General features: G+C 40.3%; 1 protein-coding gene across 7 annotated transcripts in view; it reads left to right on the top strand.

Annotated features, from left to right (window-relative positions):
* larp1 (La ribonucleoprotein 1, translational regulator) overlaps positions 1–16,682 on the top strand; it is a 54,864-nt gene that overhangs the window by 23,499 nt on the left and 14,683 nt on the right. For 6 of the 7 annotated variants that reach the window (XM_056397220.1, XM_056397219.1, XM_056397218.1 and 3 more), the window contains exons 4-8: positions 5,782–5,853; positions 9,824–9,974; positions 12,606–12,740; positions 13,345–13,497; positions 15,883–16,045. In XM_056397220.1, coding sequence (XP_056253195.1) covers positions 5,782–5,853; positions 9,824–9,974; positions 12,606–12,740; positions 13,345–13,497; positions 15,883–16,045 — 674 coding nt within the window. The remainder of the gene's footprint in view (positions 1–5,781; positions 5,854–9,823; positions 9,975–12,605; positions 12,741–13,344; positions 13,498–15,882; positions 16,046–16,682) is intronic. The other variant, XM_056397221.1, reaches the window with a different exon arrangement.

The following is a 16,682-nucleotide window of genomic DNA, read 5'->3' as shown; positions in this document are numbered from 1 at the left end:
TTTATCTTTCTTTCAGCTTGTCAGGCCTGGGAATGTTTGCAGTGGCTTATAACAACCGTTTTAGTTCACAACAACTTAATATACCACAGACATGCTGCAGAAAGATGTAAAAATTAAGGCTTTCAACCATAATACTTGCATAGCTGGACTCTTCTAGCAGTTCTAGTAATTAAGTTTCTTTTAAATTTCTATCCGTAAGAGAGATCTGAATCCTATGGGCAACTCTGGACCTTGTACAGTAGGGATTTATTGTGTTGCCTGCTGTGAAGGTGGTCATGGTCAATGAGTGTGATTATAAATCAAGACCTTGTGACTAAAAATCCTTTGGAATGGATATGTGGGCGAGGCAAAGTTACAAGAGCGATTTAAATGAGATCCTTCAGATTTGGTTGGATCGCTCAAAGTGGGCGTAGCTCAGCAAGTACAGCGGCGCAGCACAGAGCTGTAGAGGACTGCTTGTCTCTGGCCACACCTCCCTCACACACGCTGCTAGATCAGGAAGAGGAGAACAAGGGAGGATTATAGACCTCAACCGCACTCTTTTGGAAATGTTGCCAGCTAACACACCCACCATCTCACACACACACACACACACATCTGACACATGATATTGCCCAGCTAACTACTACGTCCCTTGGGCAGAGAGTCGAGAGCAGTTTTGTATATTGGGCGGGGTTGATCTCCCCAAATCACATTTGAATGGATAAAGTTATGTCGTCGTTGCCCCCCCCCCCCCTTTTCAGGATTGTGATGACTCATCAAAAATGTTTAAATGCTTAAGGGAAGGGAGGGATTTTGATACAAACATAATAAGTTCACACATTTTTTTTATTTCACTGTGTCTTTAAGTGATGAGAAAACAGGAATTACACCCACGTGTCTGCAGCCGATCGCCGTTTGGGAACAGCAGAGCTTTTGAGTTGTTACCTCAGTGATTATGTGACTTGTGATTGGAAGTATGACTAGGTGTTTTCACGCAGCGCTAAGTTCACATAAGAGCTGTGGCCGTATAATTTCAGGAAAAAATACTAACAACTTGATACCAACAATGACGAGCAGGTAGAGGCAGACAGGCGTTAGTGTCGGTGTCTGTTGCTCAGGTGTGACTCCTTTTTAAAAAGTTCAAAAGGTTTAACAGACATAGGTGACAACAGAGTCAATAAGGGGGATGGTGTTGATTAAAAGAGCATCTTAGTAGCTTCAAGCCCCAACTTATTATACTCACCAACCAATCAGCTCGTTCTGCTACACTTCGCTGTAGTGGATGTGTGTAGTTTTCTACAATAGGTATTTTAATGGTTGTGGCTGTAATTACACAGCAGCTAAACAGCACGTCCAGACAGAGCAGAGCAGTCTGCGTCTGCTGGCCCGACTCTGTGTCCTCAGGACTGCATGTTTCTTTTTTTAAAGTGCTAGGGTTAGTCCAGGCTCACCACCAATGCCAGGACCTCTTGGACTCTGTGGAGACAAAACAAAGATGGCTGACCTCAGAGCTGGCATCAGGCAAAATGTTTCAACTCTGAAATCAGTCCTCTTTTTCAGTAGCCATGGAAATAGTAAAAAATCAATGATTTGGAAGAAGAAATCTTATCTCAGACCTGAGGGATTCTAACATGTAAATCCTTTCAGTTAAATGGAGAGCTCGAATTAAAACACTCTAAGTTGTCCAATCAGAGGACAACCAAAATTGTATTCATTTTCAAATGATTATAAACACATTGTTAACTAGTCTTAGGCCTAAACATCTACACCTGTCCCAGCCCAGCTCTAGTTTAGACCCACTTGGCTCATTTGTCCACAGATTGCTGAAATAGCTGATTGATGGATTAACAGAAAAGCTGTCAACAACTAATATCAATAATCAAATCATTGTTGAAGACATTTATGAAGCGAAAGCACAGAATATGTGCTGGTTGCAACTTCAAATTTGAGCTTCTCCTGCTCTTCTAAACCGAATATCTTCTAAGTTTTAGACTGTTGGTCAGCACCTTTTGAAAGTCACTGTCATTTTGTAGCTTGTTTGTTTAATACATACAAAAACAAATGTGTAAAAATATCACTTTATCACTGGTTATGACGATTTCTTGGTCTTCTCATCAAATTTTACTATTTCTTTTAACAGCAAAAAACGGAGAAATCAGAGGTGTTCCCAACATTAACCTGATGCATATGAACTGTACTCTAGTCTAGACTGGCTCAGCTCAGGTGTCCATAGCTCCCTCAACCATATATCCAACATATAGAACCCCTCCCCTCTATACTTAACCTCTCTTTCCTTCCAGCTGTTGGTCCGACAGGGGATGCATCTAATTTGTTCCCTCTTACAGTAACCAGTCACTCCCGAGAGCCCTTTTCTATTTCTGATCTCTGGATGATAGTGTGTCACCAGGAGAGCGACCCTGGTAACCTGCCCTATTTTAGGCAGCCAGGTCTTTAGAACATGAGGGAGAGTGCGTGTCCCCGAGCATGAAAATGTGGGTCACATCACCAGAGCCAGGAATAACCGGCGGGTCCGGTGGCAGAAATCAAGGGTGGGAGGGGCGGAGTTGGGAGACGATGGCCAAGCCCTGGGAAGGGATGTCCTTTTAGGGATCCCCCCCTCAGTAAAGCACCCCTGGATCTGTGCTGCTGCTATTCTTAGGGGGACGGAGTTCACTGTCCATCACGTAACATTTGAAGCTGTAAATCACTCACTGAGCTCCACAGATCAGGCATGCTGGGAAATTGATACACCGACACTGAAATTTGATAAAGGCAGAGTTTTGATTGCAGGTTTGTGCTGTAGAGTCTGATGCTGTAGTTAAAGTTGAACTTCAATATTTCATACAATAATCCATCTTGTTATCTACCTTTCATAGCTGTAAAATAAAAATTCCTACATTTATGGATTTGTATGGGCTTGTATGGATTTCCTTTTGTGGCTTTTCTCCAGATAAATTTTTTTATTATTGTTTTGATAGTTAATGATTAATGATGCTAGTTCCAATGTCTGAATCTTCAGGATGTGTTGGATTACTTCTGTTTTCATATTAGGGCTGAAACAATTCCAGTCTGAGTCCAATGACAGAAAACTAATTGGCAACTATTTTGATAATCAATAATTGTTTAGTTCATATTTTTACACTAAGAACATGTTTCCATTTTCTGGCTCCAGTTTCTCCAAAGTGACGATTTTCTGCTTTTCTATTTTGCACTGTTGGTGGGACATCACAAGCAATAAGAGGATTAAGGCTGCAACTAACAATTAATTTCTTGATTTTTTTTAAATTCATCAGTTGTTTGGTCTATAAAGCACAAAAAACAGAGAAATGTTCCCCATCAATTTCCTCAAGACAGAGATGCTTTGTTTAGTCCAGTGAACGGTCCAAACCCCACAGATACTCAGTTTACTCTACCATCAGGACCAGACACAGCAACAGATTGTCACATTTGAGAAGCTGACAGCAGTGATTGTTTTGTCTAACGATGACTGAAACAATTATTTGTTCATCAGAATAGCTGCTGATTGATTTTCTGTCAATCGAATAGTTGTTGCATCTCTAAATAAGATGTTTAATTCTATTTTTCTATATTTTCTGTTTCTATTTTCTCTCTTCAACAAAATTAGTTTGAAGTCCATCTTAATATAACACATAGATACCTATTTATAAGTTGAAGTTCCAGTTCCCTAGTGGAAGAAGTTGGAGGGAAAGCCCACAGTAAAAAAATACATTATAAGCAAAGTCTGAGTCAAACCAATCAAATAGGTAAAATCCAACATTACAGTGTTTTTAATATAAAATTCCCTCTCGCTGCAGCCTCACATTAGTTTCATCTGCACTTAAGGATGCAGTTAGAGAGGGATTGCGTCACGGCCAGCATGGACAGAAGGAATGACCCACACTCTTGTCAGTTCACATACTTGCACTAAGACAGACTTGGAATCCGATTGTTATTTAACCCTTTAGTTATGTCATCCTGTTTTCTGTCTTTACAATCAAATCAACGCCGTCTCTGGTAGCTGGTATGATCAAAATGGTATTAAGTGGCAACAGCTTTAAGTATCAGGACTGCACACAGGCATAAATAGTTCTCCTCTTCCTCTACGGTCTCTGGGAAAAACAACACTTAACAGCACACGTCTGTGTTCAGGCCACAGTGTGTTGCGTAGAGTGGACTCTTGTGTGTTGCGGTAGTAAACAAAACCAGAACTAACATATGTAACCAGTTGGCTTCTTATGTTTCAGCCCATTGTGTTGTCTGCTTTGCGCCCAGAGTGATCAGTGTGTCAGGGGTTGGAGCCATGTTCAGGAGTATTTATTTTTCTTAGTGAAAGTGGCTGTTTGAGCAGCTTCATCAGTACCTTCCTGTGGTGGAAGAGGAATGAATCAGCATCCCTGTGAGCTCAGCATTACTGTCTCCATTTTCACAGCCGTTACACCACATGTCTTTACTGATTCAGAAAACACACTCCTCCACTCACACCTGAGCTTTGAACAGTCGACTACTCTAACGCTTGATTTCCATCATGTCACACTGTCCTTGCTAAAAATAATTGCCTCTTATTCCCATCTGTGCAAAATCCAAAGCAATAAACATAAAAAAAAATTGTAATCCTGCCCTGATGTAATGACATCATCGTTAGCCATTTAGCCACTGAAATGATATTGGATGTACTTTATAAAACCCAGAGGGAGCTCAGTAGAGTGTAGCTGCAGCAGATGCTTCTTATTATCCACAGCTTGTGCAGCATTCTCTTGGCATTTTCATTGTTTGATAGCAACAGGAAGACGTGTAATGCCCTCATGATGTTTGAGCAGAGCAACACAACACAGAGGAGCTTTTAAAGGGGCAATAATTAAGTTTTTTTTTTTTCTCACTCCTCAACTGCCTAAAATGACCAGATTGTCGGGACTCACTGACTTGGCCCAGTACTATTTCACATTTCACATTCAAGAAATGAAAAGCAAACAAACATGAGGTCATGGGATGATCATTAAAAATTTAGAGTGAATTATCACTCATGGTACATACAATAATTATGAAAGATCAAGACGGAGGGATGTGAATGTTGCACTGATAATAAAAGCCAGGGTTTTTTGAGATGACTGTTGCGACTTTCTTCCAGAAAGACTGAACAGTGGGTCAAGATCAGAAAACATGAGCATGATCAACCATGATTTCTCCACGTTCCCTCCAGCAGTGTAACCGAGAGCCAGTTTGTTTATACTTCTGTTTGGGAGTGATAAAGAAGTGAATAAAGTTTTTCCAACAGTAGTCTCTCCATGTCCGGGAGTTCGTGGAGGACGACTGCATTTCCCAGGCATGCAGCTACATGTCTTCAGTCATTTCAATGTCCAGCTCTGTTTCCCATCCTCGTTTCACATAGTCTATAGGTTTCTTATTCAGTGATGTCATGCCATGGTAGAACTTGCCTATAAGACTTTAATTGTTTCCTGAGCATCAGTAAATATATAAATAACAGTTGGTGGCTCTCTGATATTAGAACCTTTTTACAAAAACAGTCACAAAGCTCTAAATACCTGTAAAATCCATCCCACCCAACCTGTATGTCTGACATAGGTTATCAAAACAATTAAGCTTCCATTTTTTAACAATCCGATTAGAAAAGTTACAAACATTGACATTAAAACTCACATCTCATGTTCATTTTCTGTTTAGCTTTAGAGCTTGTTGTATGTTTTTTTTTTTTTTTTTTTTTTTTTTTTGATATAGTGTGTGTGTCACATCATCATCCACCTCATTGTCTTCTCTAAACTGCTCTTCCCTCCCTCTGTTCAGATTGAGGCAGTGACACGGACCGTGTCCTGCCCGCCGACTGTCAGGCAGGTCAGAGACTCATGGAGATTCACTGTAAGTTCACCCTGCAGCCCAAGAAACCTGCAGCCTGCCCACCTGATGATATTCAGTCACTGTATCTGATTTGTGATACCAGTAAACACTTAAACATTCCTACACCACACAAAAAGAAAAACATCATAGTGTCACAGAGTCTAAGCTTGCTGTGAGTCCTCGCTGCAAACAGGAAGCTGGGACTAGGCTACGCACTGTAAACCGGAAAAGTTTCTAAATTGACTCTCAGCAATGAAAAACATCAGCCAGTGAGATGCTGCTGTTTATAGATCTAGCACTTTGCTCTGTCTAATGCTGCAAGTTATCAGTCATTTGGATAAACATAGTGTAAACACATTTTAGTTAATCAGCATCTGTTTATTGAGGGTACATAAACTGATAAGCTGGCAGACTTTCTGATGTTGCTCCAGCAGCTCAGACAAGCCATGATTTCTTGCTGTGGCTAAACAGTTGGTTGTTTGTTGTCAAACTATGAGAATTATACATAGAAACACAGTGAAAAAACTGGAAGTCATACTTGCCTTCACAATAAAGGGCAGGATTACTGTCTATTTGACATAGTTTCTAAGCTTTAAGCTTAGAGGGTTTGAGATTTATGAGCTGATGCAAATTTGGTTGTGCACCTGATACAAGGCCTTTCTCTAAAGTTATCTATCAGCCATTGGTGATCTAAACTGCCTGTCCCTTTACAACAGTCAACATCTAGAAGGAAGTCCAAGACTTGTTTCTTTGACGTCTGTGATGTAAAGACTGCATATGATGGGGTCCAGGTGCCTAGATGACATTATACTTCAGTCAAATCCATACAATAAATGCCACATGTATCATCAACAATAAAATCACTCCAAATCAAAACCGTGAGAAAAACAAGCCACTGTTTAGTTTAATAAAACTCAGATGGCTACTATAGCCTTGTTGGTACTGACCTCAGTAAACACAAGTCAGCAACACTAGCGAAAGTAAAAGTAGGTTTAAGTTTCAGTTTGACTTAAAGTTACTGGGCAGGTTTTTGATATTTTGGTTTGGTCTCTCTCAGCATTTCCATATTCCCCTCTAGTTAAGTTAGACTCAGGCTCAGTTCACGACCTACTGCACTTTTTAAAGCTCCAAACATAGTTATAGCAGCTTAGCTTGGTTTGCTCATTAGATGTTTTTTTTGTTTGTTTTTTTTTGGTCAAATAATGAAGACTGTTATCAAAAGCCAGACTGTAGATCTGTCTGTTTAATCCTCATCCTTCACCTCGTTTTGAAAACGTAAGGTTTCAGAATACATCAAAAGGAGGTTTGGAACATTTAGAAAATTCAAAGTAAAGTGAAAAATTCTGTCTTTTGCAACAAGATTAAAGCAAAAACGAAGAAAAGTTTTCTTTGACAACCCTGAATTGCAAAACATTCTCTAGCTGATGACTTTAGATTAAAGCTGCTGATACGTGCATAATTACTTGGTGGTAATTATGAATACTTTGTGACTTGGACCACTTGGCTACTGATAAAGTTACTGAACCAGTATTTGGACCACAGTATACTAAACTTCAGTGTCTAATTTTATTCTTGTTGGCTTTGCGCAGTTTAAAGAAGAGCAGTAACAAACATTTTGGCTCTTTCCATAATGGTCCCATCATACCTGAATAAAGCCATAATGAACATTTACATAACTGACATCTGTGGCTGAATGCCAAAAGCCATTTCTTTAACAGATAGATGAACGAGTAATGAAGGGGTTAAAAGAACAGCTACACATTTGGCAGAAATAGTATGGGAATAATAGAAGTGTATAAATAAAGTCTAATAAAATAAAATGTGATTATAGGTTGTGCAGACAATTTTGTATGTAGCCTAGGTGGAGCCTCCTGCACATCTTATGTCAAGTATTACAGAGCATTAAATTAAAAGCCCTAACCTGTAATTACACACTGATTCATCTTAAACCTGCAAGCAACCGAATGAGAAGAAGGATGAGAACCACTGCAGCCTGTGATAAATACAAATGCCTAATTTAGTTAAATCTGAAATGTGTTCCTTTGGCTTTCTGAAATAATTTCTGTGACAGTCTGATCACAGTCATTTCATAATGGGTATATTTCATGAAAGTTGTTTGCACATTTGCAAGTTTATTCCAAGACCGTGCTCATTACAGAATTGCTTGTGCCTCTTTTGTTGTTTGATGTTTGGTGAGACTCACTGTTAACGATGTTATTCAGACCTACCGTGCACGTTTGAAGTGGGTCTTTGAGTTCAGTGCGATTAGATAAGTCAGCAATATGACACCTTGAAGACTGAGTATGTCAAGGTGTATGAGTGTGTGTACATGGACAGAATGGTTTGGGTTATGAATCGTCTTGTACCTCTAGTTACTCACCCGACTTAACACAAATGCTTTGCATGACTTCTATGCAAACCCTTCAGGAGTGTCAAACTTTGCAGATATGTGTGTAGCTGATAGCTGAGCCGCTGTAGCACAGAGCAGCAGCTGGGCTCTGTTTGATTTGAATAAACTCAGATACCGGCTCTGTGCGCAAAGATAACCACCAGAAGCAATCCATGTTCGGTGAGCCATCCTGTGTCTGTAACTGCTTGTTAGCCCAGGCTTGGCTGGAGGACAGTGGTAGTAGGTAGTGTTGTTCTGCTGCAGTTACACATTATAATGAGACTGAATAAAAGACAGGATAATGACAACTATAAACCACATGCAAAGTCTGCTTTGTCCCATTCATTTTTATTGTGGCCCCGCGGAGGTAATATTTGCAATGTCAACCTGAGGGTATAAAATCCCTAAAACCTCCCTTGCTGAATGCAAAACCTATTATTTATTATCTGTTTATATACTGATCCCACTTTATTCTACAAACTAGATTGTTGGGTATTGTACACTAAAACCTTCTTTGATTCACAATTATCTGCTCTTGATTCATTTAGTTTACACTTTTCATTACAGATTTGAAATATTGCCCTTGGTGTAATGAGTGCTGGTTGTATACTTGAATTAGTGTGATAACTGCTATACAAGGTAGTTATATATGCTGTGATTCTGATGTTGGCCTAGAAACATCTAGTTATTTCCTGCAATTGACTTGTTTGCAAATCCCCCCTTAGTTACGATGCCTGTCAGGCAATATGCAGGTTACAATAATAACAGTGGCCCACCATATACCACTCAAATTATGGTGATTTTAGACAACAAGGCCCTCGAGTTCACAGAGGTAAACTAAAGAAACTTCTTATTTCTAGCAAGCATGCAGCGATTTAGCTAGCTGAAATGACTACTGTCACTGGCAGCTTTTACAAACTGCAGCTAGCTTGTTCCCCAAACTGATGTTGGCTGAAAACGTAGTCTCCAGCTAACTAGCTTAAAAACCAGAAGCCTGTAAAGGGTTTTAACAATGCATTTGCTGGCTACATGCGTGATATCATACTTAACGACTGAAGCTAAAGCTACATGTCACGTGTGAAAGGTCAGCACAGTCTCAGGTTTTGTAAAGACTAAAAGTAAAGACCACCTGTCATACTCTTTGGATACTGAGTATCTCTCGTACCAGAGCCTCATGCCCACCATGTTGGCATGCTGAGGAATCCAAAGCTTGACATAATTATCTTAGCATACATGCTTGCTAGTTACAGTTGTTAAGCTATGATTGGTCAGTCACTGTTCAGGGGGAAGGTTTATGACAATCAATTGCCTGACTGTAATCCTGTGCATTTTTAACCAAAAACAAAATGTAATGAAACTTGTTTTGACGTCAGATTCCAGATTACACTTTGCTAAATCAGGAAAGACCAATGTGTAAACTTGTATCTGTGCCTTTAATTTCAGTCAGTTTCATTTCCTGTAAAAATGTGTTCTGCAAAATAGTTTTGTCAGACAACATGAAGTGCAAGTGTAATTCTGCTGTTGTTGCCTCCTGTGATGGGCTTAAATGTGTCTCTAGATATTTTCTAAATCTGTATCTGTTTGAACCTGTTTTGTCTCCAGGCCCCCAAGAGGACAACAGCCAAGAAGGACTCTAAGGAGAAGAGAGAGAGCAACGAGGAGAGCAAGGAGAACCTGAAGGCCAAGTCGGACGACTCCGGAGAGGAGAAGAATGGTGACGACGATTCCCAGAAGAACGGGCCGAAGAAAAAAGGTGAATTTGATCGGAGATTGTGCAAATTAACATGCTGAAAAGCAAAATGATAATACACACAACATAAGTACAAGTTAATGTCGGCACCCAAACAGGGTTGTGTGTTTGATTTTAAACTTCAGCCTGTTAACACCAATCTGTAGCTAACATACAAGTGTAGGCATTCAGCACAAAACTAAGTGCACCTGAGTACGGTTTTGATTTGAGATGACAAAAAATTATAATAAGATTTTTTATTGATGTAACAAACATGGACTTTCCACTGGCATCATCCTCAGGCCAGTGTTTTCCCCACAAGTGGTAAAGATCTTTGTCTAGCAAAGCTCTGTACATTTCATCAATGAATTCAGTTTATCTGGTGAGAAGTACAGCCTAAACCACAAAGTATATACTCAGACTTGTTCAGCCTGCCTGGACCACATTGTATTTGGTCCTTTTTTAGGTATTTTCGAGTACTTATTCCACCTGCTAACTTAACCAGCCCCTCAAACACTTTCACTTTCCAGCTGAGACTGGGGGTTTTGAGGACAGGGTTTTTTTTTTTTTATCTAGTATTGTTTCCCTTATCTCTCTGTGGGTTTTTCATAATTAGTTGTTAGTCAAAAAAAGATTTTCTTGAAAAATGATTTTCTTTGTTGACTGACTATAAGTACTAAAGCTAATAATCTTTGGTTGACAGTTAGAAATTGTAGATGTTGTCATGGTGTCTGTTAAACGAAGCTGGAAGAAATAATTAACAGCTCCTGAAAAGTGTGAAGTAAGGTAATATTAGGCAGGAGAAAGAAGATATTTTACACCATTACTCTCACATACTCTCCCCCAGGGTTTCTCAGCTCGTTGTTGATGTCGTCAAAATCAGCAGTGAACTTTGCTGCACTTTGCACAAGGTGTTCACACTTGAAGTTGGATTCAGCTTCTTCTTTTTTTTTTTTTTTAATAATTTGAGCCTATAGCAGATGACTGAGTAGACGTTTGTCATCGCCAGTTGCAGTTTTGGCAGCAATAAAAAGTTTAAACTCCACCAGCCAGGCCAGACAGCGAGTGTTTTCTGACCTTCACAATATTGTTACCCTCAGTGACGAATGTTAGGTTTGTTGTGGGAGTACATCTTTGTGACACTTCATGCGCAGACAATCCACAGTGACGTCGACACTGAAACACCTTATAAAAGGGCAGCAAAGTCATTTTCATAAACGTTGAACTGATGACCATAAACATATACTGTACTTTTTATATATTTTAAAATGTCAAGTTTTAGGCAAAAATCAAACCAAAACTTTGTGTGTCGACTGGAGGTGTTGCCCTGTGGACGTGCTGTAGAAGTGATGAGCACTTCATGTCTCTTCTCTGACTAAACATCAATGAAGAGAGCTTTCACAACTCTGATCTCAGCACTGAAGCAAAAAGAAAAATCAAACGGAGCCAACACAAACCCTCAATTAGTCACCTCCAACCAATGTTACTATTTAGATGTCTCGCTCATGGACTGGTGGGCTGATGTTGCTTGCAGGATTTGTCACTCTGTAAACTGTAGTGAACTGTTATAATATTAGACCAGTATTTACATGCTGTCTTGAGTCAGTAACCTCTGTCATCTGCAGGTCCATATTCTTCTTTTTCTCTTTTATTCTCTCCCTCCCTCCCTCCTTCTCTCTCTCTTACCTACTCAGTCAGCCGATAGACGCAGGGCCACGTCACTTAAAAGTGGCTGTCATTTTCTCTCTCCCACTGCATGTGGGATCTGTCACACACTGACCCAAACATCGAAAGAGCACCCATGAACCACATGTTATTCAAGACAGCAGATCACTGATGCAGCCTGCTGGTCAGCAGAGGTACTGCAGCTGAGTCAGTGCTGTTTCACCAATAATAAGACTCGGCACAGTAATGATAAAAATCTTTTCTTAATGTATAGTTATACACATAAATATACTTGCAGTATTTTCAGGGCAGTAAGAAGCTTATAAAAGTTAATAAATTTACACATTTGGCAATAAAAGCTTTTATGGCATCTTTTTTCAGGTTTTTTAATATATTTTTACATTTATCATAGACACTGCAGAATATATGCAGAACAAACGCATTATGACTGAAATGTGATCATCAGTTAGCGTTAGGATGGTGAAGATTGATTGCAATTGATTACACAGGGATTTAGGTGCCATTGCCCTTTAGTACGAAAAAAAAAGGGTTTAAATCAGTGTCTGTTTCTTGACAGTAATAGTCCAATTTTATCCAGTATTTCTTTTCTTTCTGTAGTAAAAGGGTATTAAAAGATAGTTAAGAGTGTCATTCACATAGTCGACAGTAGGGGGATGCTCTGAAGCCAGTATTTGGCAGCAGTTTGTGGCCTGAGAGATTTTATGTGGCAGCTTTTGATAAATCAGGTATTTTCCTTTAAAAAGCGTGAAAATATAGAAAATTTCAATGCATTTTACACAGAAAATGAACTGATTTTGCTGAAAGTTCACCTCTCTCAATATATTTCCAATAAAAACTTTGCTTTTGAAAGAGGATTCAAAAGTCTGTTCATGAAATATTAATTTTATGAAAAGACTTCAAAAATTTTCAAATTAAATTAGGAACTAAATGAATGAATTCATGCTTTTCCTTTCTAACCGTTACAAACAGGAAACAAGCAGAAGTGGGTTCCCCTGATGATCGAGGTGAAGTCGGAGGGTCCTAGGGAGCGCTCGGCCTCAAGGAACAACAGCAGACAGAATGAAAACCCCCGCCTCCCTCCCAACGCCAGGAACGACCTCAGAGGTGAGTCTGCGATGCCATCACGCAGCGCTGATATCACCGTGACAGCAAGTGAGGCAGCGTGTTTTCAGGTCGTACCAGGTAGTAAATGTCAGCAGAGTTTGGAGAAAAGCATCTGAAAATGAGCTTGAATTGACGTGAAGAAATCCCAGACATCTGGTTTTACATGAAGCCTTCAATGCCCGGAGTTATTATTAGCTAGTGCTGCTTGACGTGTGAAAGCATGGGACAACAGAACTTTATTCCACGGAAAGTGTCTGCATGACTGCATCTGTAGCTGTTGATCTATTGATGCACATTACTGCATTTGGCTGATTGAGGCAGTGACTCAGCAGCAGGATGTAGCGAGATCTGTGTGTGCTCCTAATCTGCAGCTTCTGCTTTTGACAGCTTAACCATTCAAATAAACGTGTAAATAACTTACATTCACAGAGGAAACAAAGTGTGTTATAAGACATCTGATCTGCTCTTCTGCATAATGTTGCAAGTTGCAAAGAACTTTCTTCTGACAGAAAACTGGCTTTCATTTGATGTTAGTTTTGATCTGCTAGACCGGTGCGATGATGTGTTTGTGCGGATATCAAGGATGTGGCTGGTTTCCCTGCAGACTGGCACAGTCAAAAGTACGAGCGGGAGTGGCGCGACGATCATGACGAGGTGTCCAGTGTGAAGAGCGAAGGGGCGCCGTTCCGCGGAGGGTTCAGAGGTCGCGGACGTGGGAGAGGAAGAGGCCGGGGACGAGGCAGAGGTGGCGGGAGAGGTATGATTGTTTATTTTTTTTCACTCGCAGAAGCAGATGTTAAAAACTAAAAATACAACTTTACCACCAGTTTTCTGTCCTCACAAAATGTGTATAAATAGAGCTTTCTTTTCCTGGCCTTTCTTATGTGGTTGTCAGCCTCTGTTTTTTTTTTTTTTTTTTTTTTTTTCCCTGAAACAGTGCTGGCACTGACGGGCGCTGGTGAAGATTTCACCACTGTGCTGCTGGTGTGTCTGTAACCACTGGAAATGTCTTTAGTTAGAAGCAAGAATGTGTCTCTGTGATGCTTAAACTCCAACATTAACAACTCTGTGACATTCGTAAATCACATACGTACAGTGTATTATGGACCTGTGATCATAAGCTCATAGCTTCTACCCTGTATCTTAATAGGAAGATTAAAGCTGTTTTGTTAAGCAGAAAACTCTTCTTACTTCAGCTGGAGATATTGTGTCAGTCAGATCTGACCTGCAGTCATGCTGTAGAAGTGATGAGCTCCTCATGTCTCTTCTCTGACTAAACATAACTGGAGAGAACTTCCACACCTCTGATCTCAGCATTGAAGTGCAAAAACAAAACAGAAATCACTTTAACCTTTGTGCTGGGTTAAGTTATGTAAATGATATAAACACTGATAATGATTAGAAACCTCAACACACTGTCAGTGACTTGTCACTTTGCAGTCCTTTAGAAATACAAACACTCCTCCCAAAATAGGCAGGTCAGGGTTGGTTGAGTAGCTGAACACGCTCTGTTATTGTTTTTGCTGTTGAAAGTCAGTTAGCTGGAGAAGAGAGATGAGCACTCTCTCTCTCTCTCTCTCTCTCTCTCTCTCTCTGAAGAACCTTTAAGTGTCCTCACAGAAAGCGACAGCTCAACATTTACAGTCTGAAATGTAAAAGAGGTAAGATGGCGTCAGGGGTGGGGCTGATGCTTAAAGCCCCATTTGAACACACAGTGGATGAGAGGAGGCTTCAATACCGCTGATTACCTGAAATGAGAGTGGTATCGATCTTCTGGTGTAACTCTCAAGAAAAAGAAAATTAGCTTATTTCCCAAAATGTCAAACTACTAATTCAATAATCTCTATCCTCGTATTGCTACAAGGTAGAAAGGTTTGACTTTGCCAAACAAAATCAAGCAGGGTTAAACAAAACGGTGTCCAGCCAGTCTGACAGAACTGTAGCTTTGTGTGTCCTGTCTAGTTCTGGTTTTTTTGGGGCTGATTCTGCTCTCAAACTGGGTGTTTGGTGACCCTGATCAGGCCTCACCAAAGTTAGAGCAAAAACACAAATGTGCAATAACAACCAGAGAGTGTTGGAATGAGGAAAGGCCTTGGATCCAGCTAGAGAAGCAGGTTTCCCCGAAGTCCTGTTGGTTTTGGCAGGATTCTCCCTCTCTCTCTCGTCCCTGTTGTTCACTCTTTTCGTACACATCTCCTTCGCCTCGCTCTCTCGCCCTCTCGCGCTCGTCTTCCACTCACTCTCTTTGTTTTCTGTCTTCCTCCGTCCTCGCTCCCCTCCCCAGACTGAGGTAGAGAAAACACTGGTACCTTTCAAATTGTATAAGAGGGAAGAAAAGTGTGAAAGAAAACAAAGATTACAAACAACCCGGAGGAAGAAATGAGAGGGGATTGTCTTGAGGACACGTTGACTTTCTGCAGCATTGAAGAGACGGTCAGAGTTAATGCTGAGCGGATGAACTTTGTGTCTTTGTGTATTAACTCGGCTCTTATGTGGGCGTACTCCTACATACTCGGTACACTCCCACTAACACACACTCATTTTTAGGCTGACTACGTTCACTCTCTTAATTTTATTGAGTTTTATTTCCTTCATCTTTATTTCTTTCTCTTGCTCCTGCAGCCTGTCTCTCCCACATATCCCACTGCCTTTCTTCAAATTTTGAAAAATGAAATTATGGCTGACAGGATGATTTTTCAATAAAGGAATGTGCAGACTCAGAGCTTAATAAATCTGGGTAATTTATCTACTTGTAACTTGATCCAAAATGGAAATGCCCCGGGCCATATTAAACCAAATGTGGAATGATTTAGTAATACAATGTTAACTCATGGAATACCAAATACTAAATTTGTGATTAGGTGCAAAACAAAACACTTGTCGCTTCCACTTGGCTCAGTAGCAAAAGATTCATCAATGAAAAAGGACGTTATGAGAAGACTGGCGGAGCAGAAGACAGAAAACAGCTGTCAGAATAAATGGTTTAAACAGCATTAATAGCACTCAGCTTTTCTCATATGTTGTCTGAAATGTACTTTTAGTTCACAGCAAAGTCACTTGAATAGACAACTCAAACTGTGCAGTGTGAGAATGATCTAAATCTCCGCCTGTCCATCTAACCGACTGTGTCTGCCCTGTCCAGGTCACTATGACTACCACTATGGCTACAAGTCGTACGATATGAAAGACGGACCCTACGGCCAGAAGTTCAGCAACTCGGTGACCTACTACTACGACAACATGAGCAGCAACGACCTTTACTCCGTCGACCAGGACCTGCTGAAGGACTACATCAAGAGGCAGATGTAAGTTGAGCTTCTTTCTTATAGCAGCGAGACCAAGGCGGCACTAAAACATGGAACGTTTTAACAGATTCGATTGAGTTTTAGGTGCAATGAAGGTTTGAAATCTGTCATGCTGTAGAAGTGATGAGCTCCTCATGTCTCTTCTCTGACTAAATATCAATGGAGAGAACTTTTCACAACTCTGATCTCAGCATTTAAACAAAAAACAACAAATTTAATTGACACAAAAAAAATTTGTGACATATGTGCTTTGATCCGGACCATGCACGGAGATAGTAGATCTTAAACTTGTATAAAGTCTTTTGTGGCTCCAGAGAGAGCTACATGAAATCTTAAATATGCCTCAGATGATGTCACGTGAGTCAGTGGTTGGGTTCAAACACTAAAAGTTTGAAAATAAAAATAAAAATCAGCAAGTGCGGAGAAGTGAGTTTACCACGCCTCTGTTGCCCTCTCCTTAACTGTGCTTGAAGGGCCACATTAATCACTATTACCACAATACCTGAATCTCTTACTGAACTTTCGATGTCCGAGTTGCATTGTGGGTAATGTAGTCGCCAGGTTCTGACAAGGAGGAAGAATGTGTGGAATAAAACAGACGTTATTTCTGGTTCTGCTGCGTCCAGCTTGAGTTGGC

The sequence above is a fragment of the Seriola aureovittata genome, chromosome 15 (assembly GCF_021018895.1).
Source record: "Seriola aureovittata isolate HTS-2021-v1 ecotype China chromosome 15, ASM2101889v1, whole genome shotgun sequence".
In the NCBI taxonomy this organism is placed as follows: domain Eukaryota; kingdom Metazoa; phylum Chordata; class Actinopteri; order Carangiformes; family Carangidae; genus Seriola; species Seriola aureovittata.
Note: the sequence above shows the minus strand (reverse complement) of the source record. Positions and strands in the feature narration are given on the sequence as shown.